The 27,643-nt window shown below is 42.7% G+C and overlaps 1 protein-coding gene across 1 annotated transcript in view; it reads right to left on the minus strand.

Annotated features, from left to right (window-relative positions):
- LOC122810775 (transcription activator BRG1-like) overlaps positions 1 to 27,643 on the minus strand; it is a 1,556,036-nt gene that overhangs the window by 1,073,707 nt on the left and 454,686 nt on the right. The window contains exon 11 of the mRNA XM_044082336.1: positions 18,306 to 18,352. Within this exon, the coding sequence (XP_043938271.1) occupies positions 18,306 to 18,352 (47 nt within the window). The remainder of the gene's footprint in view (positions 1 to 18,305; positions 18,353 to 27,643) is intronic.

Raw genomic sequence — 27,643 nt, forward strand, 5'->3', positions numbered from 1 at the left:
CTATGTTGGCCATGTAGTGTGGTTTCCTGTATACCAGGCAGCTTCAAACATCACTAGCGATGAGGGGAATTCAGAAAACTGTGTGAAGGGATAAATCAAGACTGAAAACTCCAACATACCTCCAAAAACAGGGATATCCTTTGCAGGGTAAATAAAGCCTGAAAACAGAAATGATCCCCCAAAATGGGATGGATAAGCTGGGTGTGGCTTCAATTCACATTTTACTGTGGACAGCACTAGCACAACACCTGTTGAATGAAAGTTAATTAAGCAGCTTTGTGCTGACCAGCAAGTGCTGCCTACCAGCCGAGAGGGATGAACGTAGGCTCTCATCAAATATATCCAGTCTGAATTAGAAAGCCAGCAAAGAAGCAGAACTGGTGTCCTTTCTTATTTTTGTTCTGTGTACTTACTGGGAGTTGTGAAAAAAGAAGTTATGTACTTACCATAATGTTCCATCTGTGTTGTACATTCTCCTGCTTCCACAATGGATGAGTTCAAATCTGACACACTGATCCGACTTGGCCGTTACAGTAGCTCATGGCTGCTGACAAAACCATGACCTCTTTTCCTACCCACAATGCCTTATCCCCAACATCCCTCCGATCCTATTTACAGCTTGAGAGAAATAGAAACTAAGACAGATGCCATAACTGGGGTTAAACAAAAATGGACATATGCTGTCCCCAACAGTCTCACTCCTCCAGAAGTGGGAAGTTGAAGAATGAAAATGGAGAACACGGATGAAACGTTACGGTAAGTACATAACTTCTTTATCTAATGTTGTCAATTTTCATTCATTCCTCAATGGATGGAACAGAGACCCCAGCTACCTGAATTCCTGGGTAGACTTTAAGGAAGGATATCCCTTGATTGCAGTTCAGCTGAAGGCTGCTCTTCCCCTCAAGACCAGATCTAGTTTTTAATGAGTGATAACGGTAGGCGAATTTGACCACGTTGCAGCCACACAAATATCATCCATGGATCCTCTACACTGAAATACCATGGAAATATCCATAGAATCTGGTTGAGAGAGCTTTTAGTGGTTTAGGTAAGGGGAGATGCATTGTGCAGACAAACGACATGCACTTTGTCAACCATCTAGCTAGAGTTACTTTTGTAACTGATTCGCCCAGCTTGTTATGTGCAAAGGAAACAAACAGCTGGTCTTTCTAATTTCTTTTCTTCTGTGCAGGTAGAAATTCAATTGTCTTTGAACATCCAGTAAGTGCAGCATGTATTCTCCTTTATTTGTACAGTTTGGGAAGAATACTGACAGGTTAATGGCCTGGTTAATGTTAAATTGAAACCAACTTAGGTAGAAAGGAAGCACTGGTATGTAAGGTGACCCTATCCTTGTGGAAAATCAGATATGGGGGCTTAGAAGATAATGGTTGAAGTTCTAAAATTCTTCTAGTAGATGTAATTGCAACTAAAAATACCATTTTCCAGGACAAAAACTTTTTAAATCACATTTAGCTGCAGGTATAAAGGGAGAATGTGTTAAGGCTTGCACTACCAAATTTAAATCCCATGGAGGCATAGGATCCTTATAAGCAAGTCTAAGTAGAAGAGCATCTTTCAAAAAGGCTTAGCCAGGGACGAATTCTGAAACCCAAAATGAAAGTTGAGATGGCTGCGAGCTGAACTTTAATAGTCAAAGTAGAGCCCTCATTAAATAAACTCACTAGAAATTCAACAGAATGAACTGGGGCATCTACCTGATTCTGCTCTGCCCAATAATCAAATCTTCTCCATTTACTTTTGTAGTTTCCTTGTAGATGGTTTATGGGAAGATAATAGTATAGAATGGACAGGTGAAAACAGCACAGGTTACCAGGCTATTAACAGAAATGGAGAAACCATGCAGTCAAGCTTGAGATTTGAGATGTCTAGGTGAGACAGAAGGTCTGGTTGGATCCAGAATCCAAGGAGGGTACACAAGATGAGGCCAAAGGAAAGGAAACCAAATCTACTGAGGCCCATAAGGTGCAATGAGGATGACTTTGTTCAACCTGGCTGCTTTCTAAAGGAATTTTGGAGTTAAAGGAGTCTGAGGAAATGCATACAAAAGAACGAGGGGTGGGGGGATTGTGGCGTAGAGCATCCCTCGGTGACTCCTCCAGTGGGGGGATTAGGGCAAAGCTGCTTGCTGCACTTTTTGTTTGGGGAGATGCAAAAGGACTGCAGCAAAACTGGCCCCACTGATGGAAAACCATGCCCGTCAGTTTGTAGTTGAGAGACCACTCGTGAGGTACTAAGACAGACCTGCTCAGAGTGGTAATGAGCCAGTTGTCCAAGTATGGAAACAGAGAAGCTTGCAGTCTCAAGTGAGCTGTTACTACTGCCATACACCTGAACACCCTGGGGGATGTGGTGAGGCCAAAGGGCAGTGCTCTGAACGGGTAACGACTTGGCTCTCAGCTGGAAGAGCAAGTATCTTCTGGATTGTCTATTTTTATGTGATAGTACGCATCCTGAAGGTCTGCTGAGCACATCCAGTTGTCCTTGCTCAGAAAGGGCAGACTGGACTGAACCATGACCATCCAGAACATGGGATATCAAACCAATTTGTTCAATACACTGATCTAAGATCTGTCTTCAGTCCCCTTTCGTTCTTTTTTTTGGTATTAAAGAATCTTGAGTACGTTCCAGATTACATTTGCTCTGAAGGGACCTCTTGGATGACTTTTCCAGCAGCTTTTGGATTTCTAGTGCTGCTGCTCCCCTCTGATTGGGTGGATCAGTGATTTTCGTGGGTAACAAGGGTGGTAGGAAAAAGGGAATAATAACCTGTAGATATTATTCTCTGCACCAAAATGTCATTTGTTACATTTAGCCAGGCTTCTATATGTAGAGATAAGCTAACCCAAACTACCTCCACAGGACAGCAATCTGGCCTCCTTTCAGCAACACTGAAAGGGTCTGTCAGAAAATACATTACTAGACACTAGCCTTTCCAGGCCTTCTCTGTCACGGAGGTGTCTTTTGCCATTATCCCTCCCACCTCTGCCTCTGAGGGAACTACATCATGTGTCCTGGAAAGGACCCCAAGACTTACTGAACCAAATTGTTCAACTTCCCCACTGATTCCTGGAAATGGTTCATTGAGTAGTCGAAACATGTATGCCTACTGAAGATAAGAGTCTTAACGTCCTCCTCACACCTAGTGTGTACATCTTTTACTGTGGGGCCAAAGCACGTCAAAGGGAGCATTGACAAAACAGGACTTGAAGAGCTCCGCAAAACCACAGACATACATCCACGCATGCCTCCTGATGAAAATGCCTGAACCCGAAGCCCTCAAGGTGCCTTCTGCAACATAAAAGATGAGCTTCATGGACGAATTTGCAATAGATTGAAGGGTAGCCAACTGTCAGGTCACAGAAGTTTGAGATTCTGCAGTAGTGGCCCACTAAAAGGGAATTTAAAAGATCCTTAATCAAATCTCTTTGCAGTCAGGTGAAATGTATCAGGTAGTTCAGTGGCGGGCAAATGTCGGTGAAGCATAAACTCGCTGGCCAAATCTGTTTAGTGCCCTAGATTCTCTATTAAAGGGATGAGACAGTGGAACTTTGTTCCGTGAGTTCATTCTTTGTAACAGCCGACAACCACTGCATCGAGTCCACTCCCTTACTTCAATGTTCTCTTCCTGCTGGTGGAGCCAGGATCCCGTCTGGTCTCTTGGGGATCAGCTCGATCATATCCGGTTCCTTAAAAACCCATTTAGAAACCAAACCAACAAGTTCATCAGTGGGCAGAGTGACCCAGGAGGTAGACAGGCCAGTCCCAACAGCTTCCAAGAATAGTGACTCCTCAGGAGTTGGCTTTTGGGCAGACCAACCACCCTTCTCTGTTTAAGGATGTCAAGGATGAAATGAGACATTGGGTGGTGATTTGTGAGACCCTTCTCCCAAGTCCCGCATCAAAGTCAGTATCCTCAGTGATGGACTTCTGGGAAAGTTAAAGTGTCTTCTCCTGCATATCCTCTTCCTACGGACTTCTTCGGTGGGATGATCCAGACAAGTATCAGAAGAGATGACAATACCCGGCTGGGTGGTCTGGAAGCTTTCTCTTGGCTGTCCCAGTGGAGCAGAATGCTGAAGATCACAGTGCAAAGTCAGCCAAGATGTAAAGGGTGGATCTGAGAGGGAAAGACCCACCTGACCTGCTATAGCAGAGAAAACTCTCTTTGCAACCTCAAAGGCAGACCGCTCCAGGCAGAAGGAAGCCACTGAGTTGAGAAAGCAAGTTTCTGACCCGCCACTTCCCTCTGTTCAGAGAGCCATCCACATGAGATGGAAGCTGGAGCCGAGCTGTCCAATGCCAAAGCTGCCAGAGAAAGAGATGGCTCAAAAAACCTTGGGAGTTGATATTATCCTCTCATATCTGACCTGGAAGCTTCGGCGTTGAGTCATCCAGATCCAACATGTTGGGAACGGAGTAATGGTTTGATCCCAGGCCTCAACACCACAGTTTGGGTCAAAAGAAGAGTCATCTGTGGAGAAGCAGATGGATGGCATTCCTGACCCGAAGGGGTAGCAACCATGAAAACTCCCTTCTGAAATTGCTCCATGAAGAATCTCATCATCCTTTCCACATCTGCCTCCATGAGACTTCTGGAGGGATGAGAGGATACCACCGAAGGAGATGTGCCGCTCTAAAAAAAAAAAAAAAAAAAAAAAAAGAGGAGAGCACCCTGAAGGGACTGGATCCACACTGGGCGAGCATACAGTGAGAGACAATGGCTTGGAATCCAGGGACTTCAGATCAGATGCACGTTTTATTGGATCCGAAGTTGCTTGACTTGAAAGGCACTTGATCAGATCCGAAGATGGTCAGAACCCAGAAGACTTTTAATCCAATTTCTGCCTCTTTCTTCAGCTCCGAGGACATAGCAGAAGAATCACCAGATCTAGACCTTTTTGAAGGGTCCTTAACTTTAATTTTAGGAGACTGAACTCCAGATAAGGCTTCAGAGAATGAAGGTGGGAACATATCCTTTAAGATTAATTTGCTCTTCTCTCAGTTAATGTCCTTGGATTAAAACCATGACAAATATCAATCTTAATTTAGGTGTTCCACACCTAAACAATAGGCACACAGAGCTTGGGCATCTGAAAAGACCATTTTATGCCCACATCTCTCACTTTTCAAAGCGTTCCTCAGACAAAGGGTTGGAAGGGTGGCCTAATGGTTAAGGTGTTTGCCTTACAAACACAAGGTGCGGGGTTTGAGTCTCACATGGCATAATTGGCTAGGCTTAAAATGGCTCGCAAGGGCAGCTAGCTTAGTACTAATCTACGAAACTATAAAACAGTTGTGCTAATCAGGAATAGGAAAAAGAAAAAAATAAATAAAAATAAGGAAACAGACCCCCGTCCATTTTTTATTTTTGGAATAAATAGAAGAAACTAGGGGAGTATAATACCCTTGTCAGGAAAAGAAACAGGGGCAGGCAAGGCCTACCAACAATGGTAGCGAGAATATACTAGTACGTGTATAAAGGAGAATAAAAATGAATAAGGGTAGGAAACGCACTTATGGTATATAGCAAAGTATCGAACAGAAAGATTTACCAAAGCTAGAGATTAAAAATAAAGTTAAGAAATATCACTCATCTTAAACAAGTTCACTCGACAGCTGTACTCGACCACATCTAGTCGTGAAAGGGACGTTGGGGATAGGGCACTGCAGGTACGAAAGGAACTGGAGAGTTTGTCAGCAGCCACGAACTAGTGTAACGGCAGAGTCACATAAGAGTCTCCGATCCAAACCCATCCATTGAGGAATGAATGAAAATTGACATTAGATCACTGGATTTCCTTGTAAATCAACCACAAACATACATAGCTAATCTCATACGTTCTCAGTTTTTGTTGCATGTACTCCAGTCTGGTTTGCTCTTTCTTGGAAGGTTTGTAATTTTTCTGATAAATTGAAAACTGCAGTCATTAAAATAAGATATTTGAGTCTCAGACCATTTCCTTCAGAAAATATAAGCTAATGCAAAACTTGTATTTTAGAAACCTTTTACCTATATAATGCAATATTGTCCTCAATTTGCAGCTTTTGTCCTTCAATTCCCCTCCTTTTCTTGTACCAAGAGACTGAGCTATGCATTGGGGACTGCAGGCAGACATGTCATACTTAATCTGCAAATGTTCCTGTCGACTTTGCCTAACTTTTGCCCTGTCTAATCCTTAAAAGTTTTAATTTTCAAATCAGTCTCCGCAATTTATTCTTTGTTGTTTTGTTAGCAAATGGCTCAAAGTTTTGCTGTGGAAATTCAGATCTGCCTGATCACTGTAAATATAAATACTGGTTTGAACAGTGTTTTACTGGAATAGGAGAGAGAAGGCCAAGTAGTGGCATACTGGTATGGTGGTGGGGGGGTCCACTATCATGTCTGGGGTCCCATTTGACCAAGATACAGCTTTGTTGAGAACTGTCATTGACTTAACAGAATTTCCCAGATTTGTGCCTATTTTTGCTTATCCTCATAAAAAAGTTGTCTTACCATAACGTTCCATCTGTATTTTCGATCTTCACCAATCCTTGACAGTGGGTTCGGTTCCGAACCTTGGAATAGAGAAAGCCGTTTACTTCAGCTCGCTCTAAACTCTTGAGCCAGGCTCTACCTATGCTCCTCACAGAAATTACCTCAGACAGTGTTTGCCATGGAGTGGCAGTCGGACGTGAAAGGTCATGAATACATGACAGATTAATCGAGACCAATTATGAGTCCTTAAAGGAAAGCTAGTCAAGGGCTAAATTCAATCTACTAAGTCTCAGGATGGGGGACGGAGAGTGAGGATGTCAAGGATTGGTGAAAATTGACAACACAGAGCGTTATGGTAAGACAACTTCTTTACCTGATGTTGTCAATCTTCACTCAGTCCTTGACAGTGAGATAGAGTCTTCAGCTACTTTAGCCTTCGGAGGTCTCATGGAAGAATATTCCTAAGCACCATAGAGCCAAAGGATGCTTGTCCCCTTGAGACAAGATCCAATTTGTAATGAGTGATAAAGGTATGAAGATAAGACCAAGTGGCTGCTGCACAAATATCATCTAAAGAAGCTCTGGCATGAAAGACTGCAGAACTAGCTACTGCTCTTTTAGAATGGGCTTGAACTGTTTTTGGGAGCATGAGTCCTTTAGAATGATAAATGCATGTGATGCAGTCTCTAAGCCACTTGGCCAAGATAACCTTAAAAACTGGGTTACCTAGATGGAGAGAAGAAAACGACACAAAAAGCTGGTTTGATTTTCTAAATACTTCAGTCCTGTAAAGATAAAAACAGTTGTCTGTGCATGTCAAGTAAATGGAGAGCATATTCTCCCTTGTTTGAAAAATTTGGAAAAAAGACTGGTAGCTGTAAAGTCTGAATAATATTGGTCTCTGATACAACCTTGGGCAGAAAGAAGGATTAGTTTGAAGTGCAACTGTATCCTTACGAAAAATTAAGTATGGATGTTTGCACGATAGGGCCTGAAGTTCTGAAACACTTCTGGCAGAAGTAATAGTCACCAATAAGGTTTTCCAAAACAAATATTTTAAGTCAAGTTGCTGATTGTTCAAAGGGGTTCCTAGTCCAGGCCTGAAAAAACATAGTTAAATCCCAAAGGGGGAAGAGGTTCTTTAAATGGAGGTCGTAGCATTACAAGATCTTTTAGGAATGTTTTACACAGTTTGTGTGACAGCAAAGGGGCACCCTCCAGTCTTGTATGGAAGTTGGAATCACAGCTAGGTGTACTTTAATTGTTGAAGCCGAGGAACCCAACTGGCAAAGTGAAGCTAGAACATCTAATACTTTGTGGATAGGGCTGGAATAAGGATTCATCTCATTATCCAGAGCCCATCTAGCAAATTTCTCCTATTTATTTTGGTATAATCTCCTTGTAGACTATTTGTGATGAGAGATAATTTGTCGGACAGGTGAGGAAACAGAAGGATGCCTGACAATCATGGGAACTGGAGAAGTCACACGGTGAGCTTGCGGTTTTGGAGATTCAGATGCACCATGCCCTCCGGGTGAGACAGCAGATCTGAAACTGGGACCAGAATCCATGGTTTCCTAATTAAATGAGGCCATAGGAAGGGGAAAACAAATTTGTCGAGGCCAGAAGGGGGCAATGAGAATTACTGCATTTTCCATCCTTCTGGCTTTCTTCAGGAAGTGTGAAATAAGAGGAATTGGAGGGAAGGCATAAAGCAGACTGTGAGGCCAATCGTGGAGAAGAGCATCTTTGGGTGACTCATCCTGAGGAGGGATTAGGACAAAGTTCTGCACTTGTTTACAGGAGAGGCAAAAAGGTCGCAGCAAGGTTGGCCCCAGTGGTGAAAAATGTTGTTCACCACTGATGGATTGAGAGACTGCTCGTGAGGAAAGAGAATAGTTCTACTCAATTTGTCCACTATCACAGAGCTCCCCAGAATGTGTGTCGCTATGAGAAAGCGATTGGAAGAAATCGCCTATTGCCAAACTCGAGTGCTTCTCAACAAAATGGTTAAGATTTGGTTCCCCCTTGTCTATGTACCAGACTACTGACAAGTGTCCATCTGAATCGCTACTGTTCCTAGAGGGAGGACATCTTGGAATGCTTGCAATGCTAACAGCACTGCCCTTATCCTCTAGTACACTGATGAGCAAGTTGGCTTCCAATTGGGACCATGTGCCTTGGGGACTGTCCTTCCCAGACAATGCCCCTGTCTGGGAAGCATCCATGGTCACCGTGGCTTGGGGCTGGGGAAAAAATAAAAGGACGACTCACAAGAACCTCTCTGGAGTGTAGCCACCACAACAGGTTGTGCTTCTAATGATCGGTAACCAGAATTAGCGGAGATATTGGTTTGTGCATGAGAGACCATTGGGATGCTAGTAGCCATTGCAATATCCACATATGATACCTTGCCAAGGGAACTAGAGTGATTGCTGCTGCCATGGCGCCTAAGGTTTAAAGAACTAATTTTGCTGGGACCTTGTCGTTGCGTAGTAATTGACCGACATGGGATCTTATACACGGTAGCCTTTCTGGAAGAAGAGATGCAATTCCCGAGACATTGTCTAAGTTCCAATGAAGTCCAGTTTTTGAGTGAGTTGAAGTGTGGACTTAAGTTTATAGTTATTCCTAGAGATGTACAGAGATGTATGGTGTAATCTCTTGCCCGTTCTAAGTGATGCCTGGGGGCAGCAGTTAGGAGCCAGTCGTAGAGACATGGAAATACTTAAAATCCTTGCAGTCTTAGATGAGCTGCTACCATTGCCATGTATTTGGTAAACACCCTGGGGACTGTGTTGAGTCCAAAGGCCAGTGCTCCGAATTGGAAATGATTGGCTCCCAGTTGAAAATACAAAAACCTCCAGCAGCTTTTTTTCCATGTTTATGGGGTAATAAGTATCCTGGAGGTAGATGGAGCACATCCAGTACTCTTTTTCCAGGAATGGAAGCATTGACTGAACAATGACCATCCGGAATTTGGTTTGCTGAACTGCCTTGTTGAATAGGCTGAGATCAAAGATGGGTCTCCAGTCCCCCGTTTTCTTAGGCACTTGAAGAATCTAGAGTAAAATCTGGATCCTTTCTGGTCTGGTGGGATTTTTTGGATGACTCTCTTGCCTAGCAATTTTTGAATGTCTAGAACTGCTGCTTCCCTGAGCCTGGGTGGTACGTCTGGGAGTTTTTTCTGGGGTTTTGGAGGCTCTGACAGAGGAATTTGGTAACCTCTGGATATAATTCCCTGCAACCACTTGTTGGTAGTTAACATTTGTCAGGCAGATTCGTGCAGAGAAAGCCATCCCCAGACTGCCTCCAGAGGTGGGCAATTGGGCATCCATTCAGGAGTGCTGGTAGGAAGCTCCAGAGAAGGTCTCTATGGATTCCTGGTTTTGCGGACCATTTCTACCTCTAGGGCTGCATCTTCCATTGCTTCCCCCTCTGCCCCAGGAGAAATCTTTGCCTCGTGAATCCTGGAAAGGCCCTTTGGAATTTTTAAACCATAGTCTCCCACTCCTCTGGTTCCTAGAGTATGATCTCTGAGGAGTGGAGAAACATATGCAAATGTCAGAAAGGGTCTTGCTGTCCTTATCACATCTGGCTAGTGTATGTTTTACCTGGGCACCAAACAGGGAAGATCTGTCAAATAGAGCGTTAAAAAATGATGCTTTAAATGGCTTCGCAAATTCGCACAAGCGCATCCAGGAATGCCTTCTTAATGGCTATGTCTGAACCCACTGCCCTAGTCCCTTCAGCTGTATGGGCAACAAGTCTCATGGATGAGTTAGAAATTGCTTCTAGGGTTGCAAGATGAGAAGTAACTATCTCGTACCCCTTCAGTCACTGCTCCTTTGAGGGTATCCTAAAGCTCCTTGATCAGATCTGTCTGTAGTCTTGTAAAGTGCACCATATAATTCAAGGAGCTTAGAGCAAAGGTTGATGAAGCATAAACATGCTTCCCAAGTCTATTCAAAGTCCTAGACTCCTTGTTAGGAGGATGGACAGTAGGCCTTTCCTCAGCAAGTTCCTTTCTGGTAGCTACCGCTACCCACCACCATGGTGTCAACAGGAATTCCTTTGGCCTAATGTGGTTCCTCTTTTGGGGGCTGATAATACTCTATCAGGTCTCTTAGGGATTGGCTCTATGGCATCGGGCATCTTCCACACCCACTTAACAATCAATTTAATGATATCAGTAGGTGGAGAGATCCAAAAAGTAGAGGGTTGAGCATGAAAAGCCTCCAGGTATACAGATTCCTCTGAGGAAGGTTGGTATGAGGACCAGCCACCCTCTCTCAGTTTTTCTAGGATGTCTCCGAAGGAAACCATCATGGTGTGACCTAGGGGAACCTTCCCCTTCATCGAAATCAGTATCTTCAGTGAAAGACTCTTCTGGAGAGTCTAAGTGCTTCCGCTTGCACGTTCTTCTTTGGATACTTCCCCGGATCATCGCCCCGAGGAAGTCTCTGAGAAGAGAGACTACCAAAGTAGGTGTTACTTAAGACTTTTGTGCCCTCTGTCCTGGGGATGAGATTGATGGTAGCTCAGGATGAGGGGATACTGAAATCTGTCTCGACAAGGATGGCACAGAGTTTCCAATAGACAATGCCCTCCCCATAATCTGGAAAGCTGGCCCCCCCTGTAGAGGGGGTGAGAGCCCGGAACCAAAATAGACCTGACATCATGGAAGAGGCGACAGCATCAGACACAGAAATCCCAAGACTCTGGTATTCGGGCCGACTGAGGGTTACCTGCAGGCAGATAACCCAAGTGTGATAACTGCAACAGTGAAACACGAAGAACATCAGGGGTCACACCCTGCAAAGAGGAGACTGCCTATGGAATAGAAGCCTTGGTCGACATGACAAAGGTTGAGGCACTGAGAGAATGTTCCTAAGGAACTGAAAATGTACAGTGCATCTCAGACCTGACCAGAGAGTCTCAACCCTGGGGAGGTCTCCGGTGCCAATAGCTTGGAGCTACTCAAGGTGGTTCTCAGAACCAGAGACAATGATGCTACTGGAACAGAGACAGTCTGTGCTGGGAGAGTCAGGACTGGGGGCTCCAAAAACTCAGCAAGAGCTGGAGCAGGAGGGTATGGGATGTCATAGGATGAATGGTTCAGATGCCGGTATGGCTTGGAATAGAGGGCATTCCCCTCGCCACCAGTACCTGATCTAACAGTCTCATGATGTCTGTCTCTGACAGACTCTTAGTAGATCGAACAGATGCAGTGGAAGGATATTTAGGAGGTCTCACTTAGACAAAAGGAATGCCTTTAAACAGGTCCACAGATGAATATGATGTTCTTGGGAGCGGAGGTAGCCCCAGTTGCTTCAGTACTGATGTATAAATAGGTACCCAAAAAGAAGCGGCCAGCTCCGAAGCCAATTTAGGAGTAATAGTCGATGCAGTCAAATTGTCTGGTGCCGATGGACTCTTTTTACAAAGGAAAGGTGACGATTCAGAAGACGTTGGAACCAAAGAAGGGTTTTTCTTTGAGGCAGGTTAAGAAGATGATGACGTACCAGTTTACTCTGTGGAGACAGAAATGGCCTTGTCAAATCCAGTTTTAAGTAGTCCTTTCAAGATTAACTTGTTTTTCCTTTCTGTTAAAGTACAGGTTGAAAACCCATGACAAATCAATTTTCCTGTAAATGTATCTTACCAAGGCAATACAAACAAGGTATGCCTGTCTGAACTGGGCATTTTGCCCTCACATTTCTTATACCTCTTTAATCCGGAGGTGCCCTTAGAGGGTTTAGAAGGAAAAAGTTTCTCCTGTTCCACCATAACAGATTGAAGGCAGTCACACTAAACACAAAGATTTTTTTTTTTTTTAATAGAAAATAGAAAGTAGAAAAATACTAGCGACGGTATGAAAGAATACCTTTAAATCGTACTGGACAGTCTATCAACAGTAGAAGAAAGACAGATGAAAACTAGCCATGATAAGAAGGGGGAGGAGTGGGTAGAAATATATGGAATTATGAAGAGAGCTAGAGGAAAATTTAGGAAAAGTGTACAAAAAAATTAGAAAATACTCACAAAAACTAAGCCAAGGCTCAAGAGAATGAACAAACATGTCTGGTCTGTGAAGTGGCAAACGAGATCAGAGGTAATCTCTGTGGTATGGGTAGAGCCTGGTTCGAGAGTTTAGAAAGAATAAGCTGAAGTAAACATCCGTCTCGGTTCGGAACAGAGCCCACTGTCAAGGATTGAGTGAAGATTGACATCACATCTATAACTTTCTGTTAAATTAATTATTATAGCACCTCTGTAAACATCAGGCATTACAGCTATATAATTAATGTTCAGAAAATGCATAATTAAACAAACCCAACCTCAATTTTTGAGGTGAATTATAATATTTTTAGAAGCTGTCCCTTCTTTTGGACCTTTAGCCCTCCATTTTTGGCTTTGTCTATAAATCTTGAACAAGGACCACGTAAGCCAAATACTGTGGTATGAAGCTGTTGAAGGATTAAAAACTGTCTAGTGTGCAACACAATTAAAAGTAATACTTATCTGAGTACTACTGTTCAGTGAATACAGCAATAGATTAGCTTTGGGCAGACTCTGCCAGAAAACCTTATGCTGTGAGCTGTCAATCACAGGAGCAAATAGCTCAAATTACTGCTAGTAATCAGGCAGACAGGCAAGAGAAGTGCTTCAGGGGAGGCAAGAAGAGTTGAAAAACTATACAATAGAGTTATAAAAAAGTAGCACCTTAGTTTGAAAAGCAACAGTGAAATGTACCTTGAAGGCTTGTTTTTTGGGATTTTCTACAATCAATTTCAGTCCTTAATTTTCATTAATATCCACTATTTCAACAGCCAAATCTGTCAAATGCCCTCCTACTACTCCCTTCCTTGACACTTTCTTAGCATTGGGCATGAATATACTTAAGTTATAGCCTGATCTTAGATTTCAAGGGATGATTTAATGCTTTCTGCATTCTCACACTGCTTAACAGGTATTTGTTCATTTTTGCTTTCTGCTCCCCTCAACTCAACTCTAAATCCTTATTGTCCAAAATCTGTTTTCACTGCCTTATATGTTCCTATTCTACATTCTTTTCTGTAATTTCAATAATTCTACTTTCAAAAACCTTATCCAATGCCTTTCAGTCATGTATGTTAGCATCTACAGCTGCAAGCTCTCTCAAAACATTACTTAAAAATTCTTTGGTTAGGTCATTCAAAGCACACTGATTAAAAGATTCCATTCAAAAAGATTTGTAACATAGTTCTACATTAAAACAGAAATCAATGATAATGTTTCAACACTAGACTGCAGTGGTGGTGCCGCGGTAGAGTTGTCGCCTCACAGTAAGACGTCCTGTTCGATTCTCAGCTAGAGCGTCATCTGTGTGGAGACATGCGTGAATGGACATGCCTTCGTTGAAGGTTGTGCGTCAGGGCTGGCAACTCGGCACATAAAAATCTACTGCCAATCATTAGCGGACCGGAGTTCCGCTGTGGCGACCCCTAATCGGGAAAAGCCAAAAGACACAACTTCACTTAGTGTGCCTAGTAGACTGCAAGACTCTGCTTTTTCATGCAGAATTAAACAAGTAAAAAAATTCACAAGTAAAAACAAAACTCAAAACAGACAACTATTACAAACGACTAAAACTACAAGGAAAGTTGTCCTAACCACCTTGCAATACTGTATCCCACTTAATCACATATAGAGACTAAGATAGTCACTAAAGTTATGTAGTGTAAAAATTCATTCACAGATGGATACATTCTCATTTACGTTAATTGTAAAGTAAAGATATCAATAAAAATCTCAAGATGAATCGAAGCAAAATATCCCTCTGATTTAGCAAGCTAAGGTGCTAAAAAAAACTAAAGCAGTATGCAGGTTTTAGATTTCTAAACTTAGAGTTCTCATTGCTACTTCAAACATTTATCTAAAATGTTGGAATATTAATATCCTGCAACAAACATTAGGTATAAATAGTATGCAGTTACCCTTTACTTTTTTCCACCATACTTAGAAAACACTGGGATGACATACCAACTACAGAACTATTAAATGCCATTAAAAACCAAGTCATACTGAATCTGTAGAAAAACACCCATACCTGGCGGTCTAGTAGAAAGTAAATGAATGCATAAGCTGACAGCTGTCCCATGCTAACATGCCAAGATACAGAGGTACAAAGTGCACCTTTGCATCTTCATACAGCTTATGTCACGTTTACAAATGTAAAGGAGACTTCCCCTCTTATCCACAAGTCAAAAATTATACAACTTAGAAAAAACAGCCCCTTATGCTCTGTTACCACAGATGTCAGCACTATACACCATACAGCATTCAAAGAGATCAATCAGAATTAGGAAAAAACAAAATTAGTAAGAAGTAGCAGCTGTGGTATAAGCAGGTTTGGACTGTACACAAGTTCATAATACTTTTCAGTTTCTACCCATAGTGGTCTCTTATGAAAAAAAGTGTACTGCTTATAAAACTAAATTACACACTGTTTAATGCATCAAAATACTAAAGCTGTTGGACAGACAACAGCTTCAAACTTGATTTTCACTTGACTGCTTATAAATTTCTCTCTAAAAGTTGGTCATACTGTACCTTGCACGTTTTACTCAGAATACACTGTTCAGATCCTTTGATTAACTGCTTGCACCTGCTAACAAAACTTGTCTCCAATGAAAAGTATTTAATAAAAAAAAAAAAAACTTGTTAACTTTGCAAATGAAAGAAAGAACCTTTGTAAATTTCACTTCGAAAACACTAGCCAGACTTCTGATGCTTAACTGCTTGCACCCATTTTCTTATTGTCTTAGACTAAGCAACTAATTATTTTGCAAATACAACTACTGCCTATCGCATGCTCTTCAGTTTTATTTTGTTTTTCAAGGCTATTTGCCTAAAAATATCTACAGCTTCTTAAACTAAGGGAATCTGTGTAGGCATCCACCTCTATAAAAACAGAAATAAAAATGTATTTTAATTCTACATACAATATGGTTGCTACACTTGCATTCCACCAGCAATCCAAGATCATAACATAGTATTAACATTAACTTGCTTCTTGTTAGCCTTTACCTTGTTACAGTCTAAAGCCAGGACATACTGAAATTAAGAAAAAGTACTTTCTTACTAGCATATAAAACAGTCATGGATAAAAATCAGCACCTCATATTTAAAACACTGCTCACTGCATACTATACGGAACTGCTTTACAATACCATGCAATTTACATGATGAATATTCTTTAGGAGCACTTTAAAAGTTACTTCCTCAGCCACATCAGTGTCCTTCTGAATGTTAGTGGGGTTTATGCACTGGAGTTCTCCAACCAGTTTAACAATATTTTTCAACCACTTCTTGCAGTACTACAGTTCATCCATCTAAAATACATGGGACCAATGCTTTATGGTTCTCATATATTCACTAATTTTACATTGCTGCTAGTCTTCTTTCTGATCACCTCACCCTCCCAAGACTGGTCTCCAGTTCAAGTCCTAGGTACTCCTGATTCTTCTAATCTTCTCCTGGACTTTCTTCTGTCACTCAAGCAATTTCCTTTAAAACAATGGAAAAAGTTTCACTGGCAAAATGTCTCTATGGGCTTTGCTGTTAGAAGACTGAGAAGCATATCATCAGTCAACTGGTTAGCTCACTGTTGGCTAATTTTTCCTCCTCCTTAGCCTGTCTTGCATCAAAACTCCCTTTGAGCTTTTAGGGAAAATATTCTGAAGACAGCTGAACATTGCAATATAAATCTTACATCTGCCTCTTGATATTCTGTAACTGCCGGGATAAACTTGCTTCTTTTCTGACCATGAGTACAGAGAGTAATCATTTTTCACAAATACTCTGGTGTCCCCAATTTATAATACTTTTCCCTTCTGCCACAGTTTTTGTCTTTCTGCTGGTATGACTGCAGCTTTACTAATAGAGCTTGGCTGCTTTTTGTGACCAGATTAGGAACACACATATGACCTCTTATTTAACAAATCTTTCTGTGGAACATGAGTCAAGTTGCTTATTTGTATGTTTGCAAAATAAAAGCAGACTATTCTTTCTAGCTTATCTGGTACAGGGGAAAATCTAAAGTTTACTCTGTATACTTGGCCTTTTTCTAAGCAGTTCTTTTTGAAAAGCATGCTCAACCAGTCTTTCCATCATTTGAACCTCTGATTTCTGCAGCTTTATTAGATCATCTGAAACTACTTAAGGCTTCTGCTATTGCTTCCAGAAGCTTGTCATTTAACTTTGTATATTCTTCCAGTGTCTCACTTATTTTAACAGCTCTGACTGCATTTGATTCTTTTTGTCTCTATTACTGGAAGCCATCTTCCCGTACTGAAGCTGAAATTTGAACTGCTTTTTAACGAACAGCTACAGGGTTATTCACAGCTAGAACCCTTTTTTCTTTTTTCTGGATGACGTTCTCTTACTTTCTCAAAATTTCATCTCTGCTGACATCCAAACAGTGTAATCAACAGCCAGTAACTGAATTTTACCGAACTTAGAACATTTTACTGGCATTAACAATTTCTCAGTTTTTACACTGGGAAAGTGATTATCCAACATGATGCCAATTGAGCTGCCATCTTAGAAGTCCACACTTGTTTGCTTTATTGACCACACATTTTTACCACTGCTGTGTCAGTTAAGCTCCAGTGCAAGCCAACATTTACACAGATAAATTATTTCATTTAAACTCCTGCACTTAAAATTCAGATCTTAATGCTTGTGTATGTAATATGGACATTTAATGAAATAAAAAAATTATGCACGTCGCTGAGCCTTCTCCCCTTCAGAGTTGCACATTAAACATTTGGTGCAATCTATGGTCAGTAAGAGTAACTGTCAACTGAAAATTCTGAAGGGAAGCAAAACATTAACCTACATGAGAAAACAGGACATTTATAAACAACCAAATGAAGAAAAGATGCTAAACATACTAATTTCATATCACAGCAAATATTAATACTGGCTTTTCCTTCCATAGCTGTATCCCACTCAGTGGAAAATACAAAAACAATCCCTTCACAATCTGGTCCCCGCCCCATGACCAATAAGCTACCATATCCCTTCAAAGGACTACAATTTCCTCTTCTTACAGTTAGGTCACTCCCATAAATGCATTTTTTTCTGCCTTTAAACTACATAAATTATCTTCCCAAGTTCCTTGCATTCTCATTTAGCAACATTTAAACAGCAATGTCAGTGGTGCAACATGTAGCACATTTGTCTCTGGTGCAGAAGACTGTGGGGGTTCTATTCGCACACTAGGTAGATGGACTGCTGACACTGCAGTGCATCATAAAGGTGGGTGATGCCCTCTTGAGTGTGCCATCCTTCAGAAGAGAGGCCCCCTCTACATGAGTTGATGGTAGCTCAGGTGGATGTAAAAGATCCCACAACACCTAACAAAAAGAAAAGGGGAAGTTCCCTGAAGCCCTGGCCAAATGTCCTCTAGTAGTAAAAATACCACCTCTAGGATCCCCTGAAAAGAGGCTACTTGCCTAGTAGGATTAACCTGATCAATAAAGGATAAATAAATGAATGAATAAATAAATACATAAATGAATGAATGAATGATGGGCAAAAGCACCCTTTAACATACAGTCTGTGTGTACATCTGGAAACATTCCACACTTTGTGCTTAACAATACAAGGTTGCCCGTAGTCTTTGTGATTGCACTCTAATGTATTTCTTCATAGAATATTCTACTGAAATGTTATATAAAAACTCACATTTAAATGATGAATAGGGAAATGCACAAGGTTAAAGTTTTTTTTCCAACAAAAGCAATACTCTTACCCTTGTACAATGCCTCCAGAAAATCCCAAGTGCTCTGAAAAGGATTCCTAAAAAGGAAAGAAAAATAATCTCAGATGCTGAACTGCCCTGTGCACACACAAGAAAACCACATTTTAAAAGACATACAGCAACAGAAGTGTACAAACTAAAAAGAAAAAGGGGCTACATCGTATACATACATTATAAAAAAAAAAAAGAGCAATTTTCAAAACTCCCAAGAACAAATGCAGAGAATCAAAAGGTTTAAAAAAAGTAGCTCACTCTTCAAAGGAAACAGTATACCTCAGGAGTACAGTGATCGATGTGTTCCATAATGATTGTTTATACTGAATCATCCTGGTCTGACTTCGAGTTAATGCAGCTGTCCACAACAAGATGGGCTCATCTTAACCTCAATGTCAGTCTGATGCATAGCTAAAAGGAAGAGAAACTATGACCAATTTGTTAGCTATTTTTTGGCCAAAAACCAGTGTGCAGTGGCCCTCTGTCAGGTTTAGCAAGCCTCTGAAGACCTAGACCAAAGAAGGTTTGTTATGCCTCCCATAGGATCCCCCGGGGTGGGAGGTTGGCATAATGGTTAAGTTGTTTACTTTACAGGTACGAGGTGCAGTGTTTGATTCTCACATGGGGTAATTGGCTAGGTTTAAAATGACCCATCAGGGCAGTTAGCCTAGTACTAACCTATGAACCTATGATAAGCTAGGCTGGCTCAAAGAGGGGAATCCTAGTCTAATGTGCCCAGTACTGAAAAGTATTTTCTGTCTGTAAATGAAGTGACATTTTGTTGTTACATTCCCATACCCTAAAAAGGGAACATAAACCTGTATGACAGGAAATAAAAGCCAATACTGCAGTAGTTCTCTAAACAATTGATCATATGCTACAGTAAGATAAGGGATTTGCACTGCCGTACGAGTAATTCTCCATGCAAAGAGTACTAATGCAATTATGAACACTCCAAGTTGAGGGAGCTATCACAGCACACCTTAAAGGACTGCTGTGTCAAGCCTTGCTCAACTCCTGGATTGTATATCCTAGCTTGTTATGCTTCACAACCAAAGTGCACATATATCCAAGTGCCTGGCTCATAGATGCCTTGGGTTAACACATTTCTGAAGGCTGCTGTTGCAGTTGTGGTTGCTACCCTGATAGAATGAGTACTTGCTGGGTCTCCCTGAGTCATTACTAAATTCACACATGATACAGTTCAACCTTCACTTAAACGAGGACTGCTTGGAAAATGGTCTATCCTATTTGTCTTGTAAAAAGCTTTTCTGTCTGCCATTTTCTTGCTTGAAATACAGTGCCTGATTGGACAGAGACACAAAGTTGCGCTGAATACTCTACAGTGGAAGCAGCACAGAATCCTACTTGACTAGATCCATTTGCTTGGACAGTCAACTGTCTTTGCCATGAGGGGATGATTACAAACGAGCTCTGTCCATTCTGATCTTTCACAATACTGTGGTAATTAAAAATGTGCTTCATGATATTCCACTGTCCATAAAATAGGGTCCCGAGAATAGTGAAACTAAATGCAAATATGGGAAGGGGGGTTATCTATCAAGCCTGAAGGTGTATTTCTTGCACTTTTAGTTACAGCAAACACAACTGGCAATGATATAGAGGGTTACTACTCCTCCCCCCAACTGCAAAAGAGTTTTAAAGGTGCTGCAGAAGTTTTAACATTACTTGAATTTACTCTGAAGTTCAGAGTTATTGTCCAGATTTGGGGAACTTACACTCATGGGCCTCACAGTGCGGATAGGGAGCTAGATTATGGAGATGGAGAAAATGGATGCCCCCTCTTTCCAAAAAGCATTCATTGCTCATACCTCTGGGAATGAAAGTCTGGAAAAGAACTTTTGCAGATGGTAATTTTCACTGATGCAAAGATGTCTGCCGATGAAAGACCACAGCCCTTTATCAGACAAAAGGAAACCTTGGTATGGAGCTTCCATTTTTGGATGTCAAGTCTGGCCCTGCCACTATATTGTGGGTTGATGAGACTCTGGGGGGCTAAAGATGGAGAACCCCACTTAGGCACATACCTTCCAAGCAGCCACTGCAGGCAAGGCGGGCGTGGCAAGCAGCCACTGCAGGCAAGGCGGGCGTGGCAAGCAGCCACTGCAGGCAAGGCGGGCGTGGCAAGCAGCCACCGCCAAGGCGGGCGGGGCAAGCAGCCGCCGCCAAGGCGGGCGGGGCAAGCAGCCGCTGCAAGGCGGGCGTGGCAAGCAGCCGCCAAGGCGGGCGTGGCAAGCAGCCGCCGCCAAGGCGGGTGGGGCAAGCAGCCGCCGCCAAGGCGGGCGGGGCAAGCAGCCACCGGCAAGGCGGGCGGGGCAAGCAGCCACCGCCGGCAAGGCGGGCGGGGCAAGCAGCCACTGCAGGCAAGGCGGGCGTGGCAAGCAGCCACTGCAGGCAAGGCGGGCGTGGCAAGCAGCCACTGCAGGCAAGGCGGGCGTGGCAAGCAGCCACTGCAGGCAAGGCGGGCGTGGCAAGCAGCCACTGCAGGCAAGGCGGGCGCGGCAAGCAGCCACTGCAGGCAAGGCGGGCGTGGCAAGCAACCATTATTGAGGATGCAGTTAAAACTTCAGGAAGAAATATCACAAGCACCTGGGAGCTGGCATCTAGCCTGGATGGCTAATAATCCTCATTGGAGACCTGTGCAGCAGTGCAAGCCAAAAGTCCACTGTATACTCTGAAAGGTTTGACATGGATCCAGAAGATATCAGCTGAAGCACCTGAAACATGTAAAGGAAAATCTTTCTGGATATGGTGTCCACCAGCCTTAGTGAGTCTAGTGGGATCACAATGGTTTTACAGGTTTCTTGTCCAAAGATTAATTTATTAATTTTATTTTTGCATCAATCCTTTGTGTCTATTCAATTCTCTAGGTGACATTCTGGGTCATCTACTACTGGAGGTTGCTGCCCCATTCATTAATGGCCTCAGGCTCTTACTAATCCAGGTAGGACTTCAAAGTTCACACTCACCAAAACATAAAAGCAATGCACAGCACTCAATCAAAAAAATAAGGATACTCTCTCCTGAACAAGAGAAGCAAATCAGCTGGTAGTCTTTTCCATGGAATCAAACTTCTGTAAGCACATTTTTATTCACATTTTTCAAAGATGTTATGGACTTTGAGAAGCTAGCTAAATTTTTCAGCCAATTTACAGCCTAGCTATAAAGCAATGTTTTAAAACACTCAATCCAGTTAAACTGTTCATCAAGCAACAGTTTCGATATTGGGTACTTGCTGTAACAAAAGTTCTCCTGAAGCGACAGACTTGGGGGGGGGGGGGAGGACTTACTCCTCCTTTTAACTGTGAATAAGACCAACATTCATGAGCTGAAGGAGGAGCCTAGGTGAATGGTGACACAAAGTTCTTGTGTCAAGCTGAAAGGCAAACCATCCACTGCTGCCTAATTCTCATACACAATTAAAATAATGTAGTACAGATACCTATAAAGCTTTATTCTACAATTCAGGTTGCAGTTCTTCTGATCATCTTCTTCAAAAGTATTTTACAGATGCATTTTAAACACCAAGAATCTTTGCTACTATTGATTATGTTTAATTACTGGGGTACAGAACATATTTCCATGGACCATTTTAATGCACTGCTGGGGTCACCTAAATGTAGAAATCATTGTTAAGACTAAGGTTCCTACCTCAGAAAGTAGAGTTGTGTAAGCAAACTTGCCATAATAGTAGCCGTTTCAATCATCACTGCTGCAGTAGCATTAGGTGTATGGATTACATCCTGCCAAGGATATAACAGCCAGACAGCTTCCAAAGCTTCAGGGGACCTTCCACACGTCCAGTAAGCCAGCTTGAGTTGAGCTGAATAGAAAGGCAGGTTTGGGCACCAAGGTATTCAGAGTTTTCATGGTAACAGAGAGAGGGAGGCCAAGCCCTAAAAGCATGATTGTACAAAGTACAGTTTTGTACCCACCATAAATGTAGATGTTTGAGTGTTCACACTGATGCAGTCACTACACTTGGGTTATCCTGCAGTCGGCCATAGTTCCAAAGTCTTGGTCCAGCGTCGGTTGTTGTCGCTTATTCCCTGACGTCAGTGCGCCAGGGGTATATAAGATGCATCAGACGCCATTTTCTTCAGTTTTTCTTGCCCCAGATGTCAGGTGCCCCCAAGTAGGTAGGCAATACTTATTGCTAATAAAAAATATACATATAAAATAAGAACAATACCTTCAGTTACAAGCAAATACACCGAAAAGGTTGTATAGGATAGAAAGGTATAGATTAGTCGTTAGGTCAGAGGGGATGGAGGGAGGGTAATCTGGACTGCAGCAGTGTGAACACTCTAACATCTACATTTATGGTAGGTACAAAACTGTACTATGTTCATCGTGTTACACTGCTGCAGTCATTACACTTGTGTAGAATCCCAAAGCTAAAGGTTGGGTGGCTGGTCTATAAAGAGTTAGGATTGGCTATGAGGCCCTGCAGAACTGCAGTGGCAAATCCTGCTCTGGATTTAGAGTAAAGAGGCAGGTGGTAATGCTTGGTAAAGGTGTGCACTGAACTCCAAGTTGCAGCCTCCAAAATTTCCTTGGTAGGAAAGGCTTTCCTCTGAGAAAGGCTGTTGAAGTGGCTGTTGCCCTGGTGGAATGTGGTCTAATGTTATTTGGGACTGATTTTCCATGCTGTGTGTAGCAGTAATGAATACAGTGTCCTATCCATTTAGATATAATCTGCTTTGAGATGGCCTTTGCCCCGTGAGCCTGCATCATATGCTACAAACAGTTGCTCAGTTTTCCTGAAAGCTTTTGTTTTGTCCCAAGTAGAAGCGTAGCTGCCTGTGTATGTCCAACTAATGCAGAAGTTTCTCCCCTTTACTCTGGGGGTTTGGATAAAAAGTTGGCAAATGGATGGTTTGGTTAAGAGCCACACTAGATACCACCTTTGGCATAAAGGTAGGGTTTGTCCTTAAAGAAACCCTGTCCTGATGAAAAATTATAAAAGGTTCCACTGCCATTAATGTCTGTAGCTCTGAGACTCTTCGTGCTGAATTTACTGCCAGGAGCAGAGCTGTTTTCCATGATAAAAATTTTAGATCGGCTGTATTGGCTGGCTCAAAAGGTGGCAGGGTCAGTTTTTCCAAAACGAAATTGAGGTCCCAAGTTGGTGTTGGTGCTCTCCGGGGCGGTCTTATGTTTTTAGCCCCTCTGAGGTACTGCTTTAGCAAGGGATGAGAGAATAAAGGAGGATCCGTGCTGAAATGGCAGAGGCGTGGATCTTAATTGATAAGGATACGCCTCTGCCCAGCATCTCAGTTAAGTATTGCAAAATCTGAGGAATGTTTGGAACAAGGAGGACAAGGCTTTGAGCCTGGTTCCAGGCGCAGAATCTCTTCCATTTTTCTGAGTAAGCTTTCCTGGTGCTAGGCCTCCTGACCTCCAAAATTACATCCATGACAGCTTTAAAGAGAGGTGTTGCCTGTTTGACTAATGAATCTGCCATGCAGCCAGGTTTAGGGTTTTGAGCGGACCGTGGTGATTGTTTTGTTGAGTCAGAAGGTGTGGAATTTGAGGCAAAATCCAAGATGGGCCTTGAGCTAAGTTCCTTAAGATAGGGTACCAGTGCTGGCATGGCCAGTCTGGAGCAATCAGGATCATCTGTGGTTTTTCTTGTCTGGCTTTTAGGAGTACCTTTGAAAGGAGAGGCAGTGGCGGGAAGGCATAAACATTTAGGTTTTTCCAGCTGAACAAAAGAGCATCCACTTTCCATGCTTGTTTGTGATAGGTCCTTGTGCAGAATTTTTGTAGTTGACAATTCAGTGGGGAGGCAAAAAGATCTATGTCTGGGCACCCCCATTTTTGCATTACCATGCTGAAGATTTGTGGATTCAATTTCCATTCGTGAGGGTCCATGATATTTCTGCTTAGATCGTCTGCCAAAGTATTTTACTTTCCTGGCAGGAATTGTGCTTGCAGATGAACTTGATACGTTAGAGCTGTGTTCCACAAGGTCATGGCTTGCCTGCATAGGGGATAAGAATGAGTGCCCCCTTGCTTGTTTATGTACCACATTACCGTGGTGTTGTCTGTCTTTAATAGTGGTCCTGGATGCAGAAGGTCCTTGAAAGCTTTTAGGGCATTTTGAACAGCCAACATCTCTTTTCGATTGATGTGAAGATGCATCTGGTCTGTGGTCCAGTTGCCCTGAATGCATTTTCCTGCCATGTGTGATCCCCAGGCGTAATCCAAAGCATCTGTTAGTGTGTGCCTGGCTGTGGGTAGGGTAAAAGGCTGACCCTTGTTTAGGTGACATGCCTGTGCCCACCATCGAAACTCCTGTTGTAGGCAGGGAATCATTGGTATTACTGCTTCTAAACTGTGAGTGTGTTGAGTCCAAACACTTTTTAGGTACCATTGTAATTTCCTCATATGGTATTAGTAGTATGCAGGATGCCATGAATCCCAGGGCCTGCAGAATTTTTCTTGCAGGGAGATGGGACTTTTTTGCCAGTAATTGAAAATATTGAGTTAGTTGAACTTGTCTGTCTGGCGTGAGGTAAGCCATCTGGGCCATTGTATTTAAGCTGGCACCCAGGAATATAATCTGTTGTGAGGGCACTAGTTTTGACTTCTTTTCGTTTACTGTGTACCCTAGCGAAATTAGCAACCTTTTTACAAACGCCAGATGCTGTAGAAGAATGTCCTTTGTCTCTGCTTGAATGAGGCAGTCGTATGGATATATTTGAATTCCTTTTTGTTTGCAAAATGCAATTACTGGTGCCAGGCACTTTGTGAAGACCCTGGGCACAGAAGATAAGCCAAAGGGCAGTGCAGAGAATTGGTAGTGAATTGTACCAGCTTTGAATCGGAGGTATCTTCTGAAATTTTGTCTGATAGGGACATGCGGGTATGCCTCTGAAGTCCAGATTAACAAGCCAAGCCTTCTTGCCCACCATGGGTAGAAGCTGCTGTAATGTCAACATTTTGAATTTCGGAATATCCAGGTAAGTATTTAGAATTGAAAGGTCTAGTATGGGCCTCCAGGCCTTGTCCTTTCTGGGGACCAGGAAGAGTCTTGAGTAAAATCCTTGTCCTTGTTCCTGTTGTGGCACTTTTTGAATAGCTCTCATGTCCATGAGGGCTGAAATTTGTTTTTGTGCCTCTACCCATTCATTTTGTGGCAGGTCTGGCATTCCTTTTAGCCTTGGTAAAGTATGAAAGTGGAACCTGTAACCTTGAGACACAATATTCAGAACCCATCTGTCTTGGGTGATTGTTTTCCAGTTTTGAGAGAAAAGTGCTAGTTTTCCCCTAAGGGGCTTCCAAAAGGGAAGTGCTTGGCGTACGATGGGGTAAGTCATTGTGACGGTTTCCTGTAAGGTTGAGACTGGTATTCACCTTCTTTTGGGGTTGAGGTGCCCCACTGTCGTCTGTGAGCCCTGAGGTTGAGATCTGCCTCTTCGGCGCCTGTATCTGCCTCTCTGTGGCCTGTCTGACACTGGAAAGGACCAATTCTTTGTTGGCCAATTTCTGCTAAACCGAGGTGGCTGTACCTGTAAGAAATCCTTGACTGTTTGCATAGATTTAGGTTTATCCTCCATTTTCTTTAACGCCTCTTCTGCCTTAACACCAAACAAGGTATCATGCTGTAAAGCAGCATCCAATAATTTTGCCTTAACATGATCAGGTAAACTCTGTTCTTTTAACCAAGCATGTCTTCGAATCACAGAACCTGTAACTGCGGCTCTATAAGAAGCCTCTAAAGAATCAAAACCACACTGCAGAGTAGGTTTTCCCATCTGTTCAACTGCATGCAATAAATCCTGCATTTCTTTGCAATCAGGAGCTTCTGAGCTTGCAAGCATTTTCTGTTTTAACTGAGCCATTAAATATTGTTGGTACTTAAGCATGTGAAACTGGCAATTTAAAGCCCTTACTGCTAAAGCTGCAGAAGTGTATACTTTCTTCCCCCATCTATCCAAAGCTCTGGAATCTCTGTCAGAGGGTACTGGATTTTTTGCAATGGAAGCCTTAACCCCTTTTGGACCCTGGGAAATGGTTTCTGGATCAGCAGAAGGGTTTTTATAAAGAAACTTGAGAGTCAGGGACTCTAATACCTATCTGGCTTGGCTGGTGCAGGGGGCAAAGAATCAGGAGATAAGTTGGATTCAGAGAATACATCACCCACAATATCTAGCACAGGCGGATTAGCCAGGGGCCTGTGCTGAGGCAATAAAAGGAAATCCCTGAGCCTTTTCTTGGATTTCGAGTAATCCTGGCTTTCCCAATGGAAATGCTCCCTCATGGTATGTAAAGTTTCCCCAAAAGAATAATCCTCAGGAGGAGAGGCTGAAGGGATAGATTCTTCAGCATCAGAGTCCTCATAGGGGGTAGAGAATATCCCTGGTCTGAAGAGGAATCAAAGGAAATGGAAACCTGATCAGAGGAATCAGTCTGTATCCTACCTAGGCCTTTTCTCAGGAGGGGGATGGGGACCCCTTATTAGAGTAATGAGGTCTTCGGACATTTTAAGCATCTGCTTCTTTGGCATGCAGGACTGTCCAGGAGAATGCTGTACTTGCTTCTTTGCCTTTAATGGTACTTTTGTCTTGGCTGTTGCTTTAATGGTAAGTTGTGAAGGTCTGAAAACACCCTCAGAAGCCGATGCCTGCTCAGCGGCTCCGGACCCATCTGAGGGATTAGTTTCCGTAGGCCCAATACCTTGAGTTTCCAGAGGCCTACCTAGTTGTCTCCACGTGGGAGTTGGAGGCGGCCTGTGGCTCTAAGGTAGCAGGTGTCAGGGGCTGCGAAAGCGCCTCACTGAGAACCGGCGACTGGCCTAGAAGAGGTTTCGTCGTCGGTTTTGGACCTCGGATGCCTGTCTTTATCCTTGTCTTTGCGTTTTTTCGGTATTGCGGTCGGTTGATCCGACAGCATAGTATAATTGAACCTTCAGACAAAGTAGTGCAAAGCAAAATCAAAACGTCTTTTTATAGTGCGTTTGTTAAATCTAGCACAAAACCAACAACTAGTGACGGCGTGATCAGGGCCTAGGCATGGAATACAGTAAGAGTGGAAGTCCTTATGAGGAATTTGCTTCCCACAAGAAATACAATTATTAACTTTTTCCGACATCGGTCTGAGGCAAGAAAAAGTTTCCCCAACGGGGTACTTAGCTTTATTGAAGACTTCGGATCTGAAATTCTACTTCGAAAATCTCAGGAGTCGGCCGACCAGCACTTGCAAACTGCTTCTGCTTCGGGCACCGCGTGGCAAGAAAGACTGAAGAAAATGGCATCGGATGCATCTTGTATACCCCTGGTGCACTGACATCAGGGAAGAAGCGACAG

This window comes from Protopterus annectens, chromosome 9.part0, assembly GCF_019279795.1.
Source record: "Protopterus annectens isolate FY-2018-M chromosome 9.part0, PAN1.0, whole genome shotgun sequence".
Taxonomy (NCBI): domain Eukaryota; kingdom Metazoa; phylum Chordata; order Ceratodontiformes; family Protopteridae; genus Protopterus; species Protopterus annectens.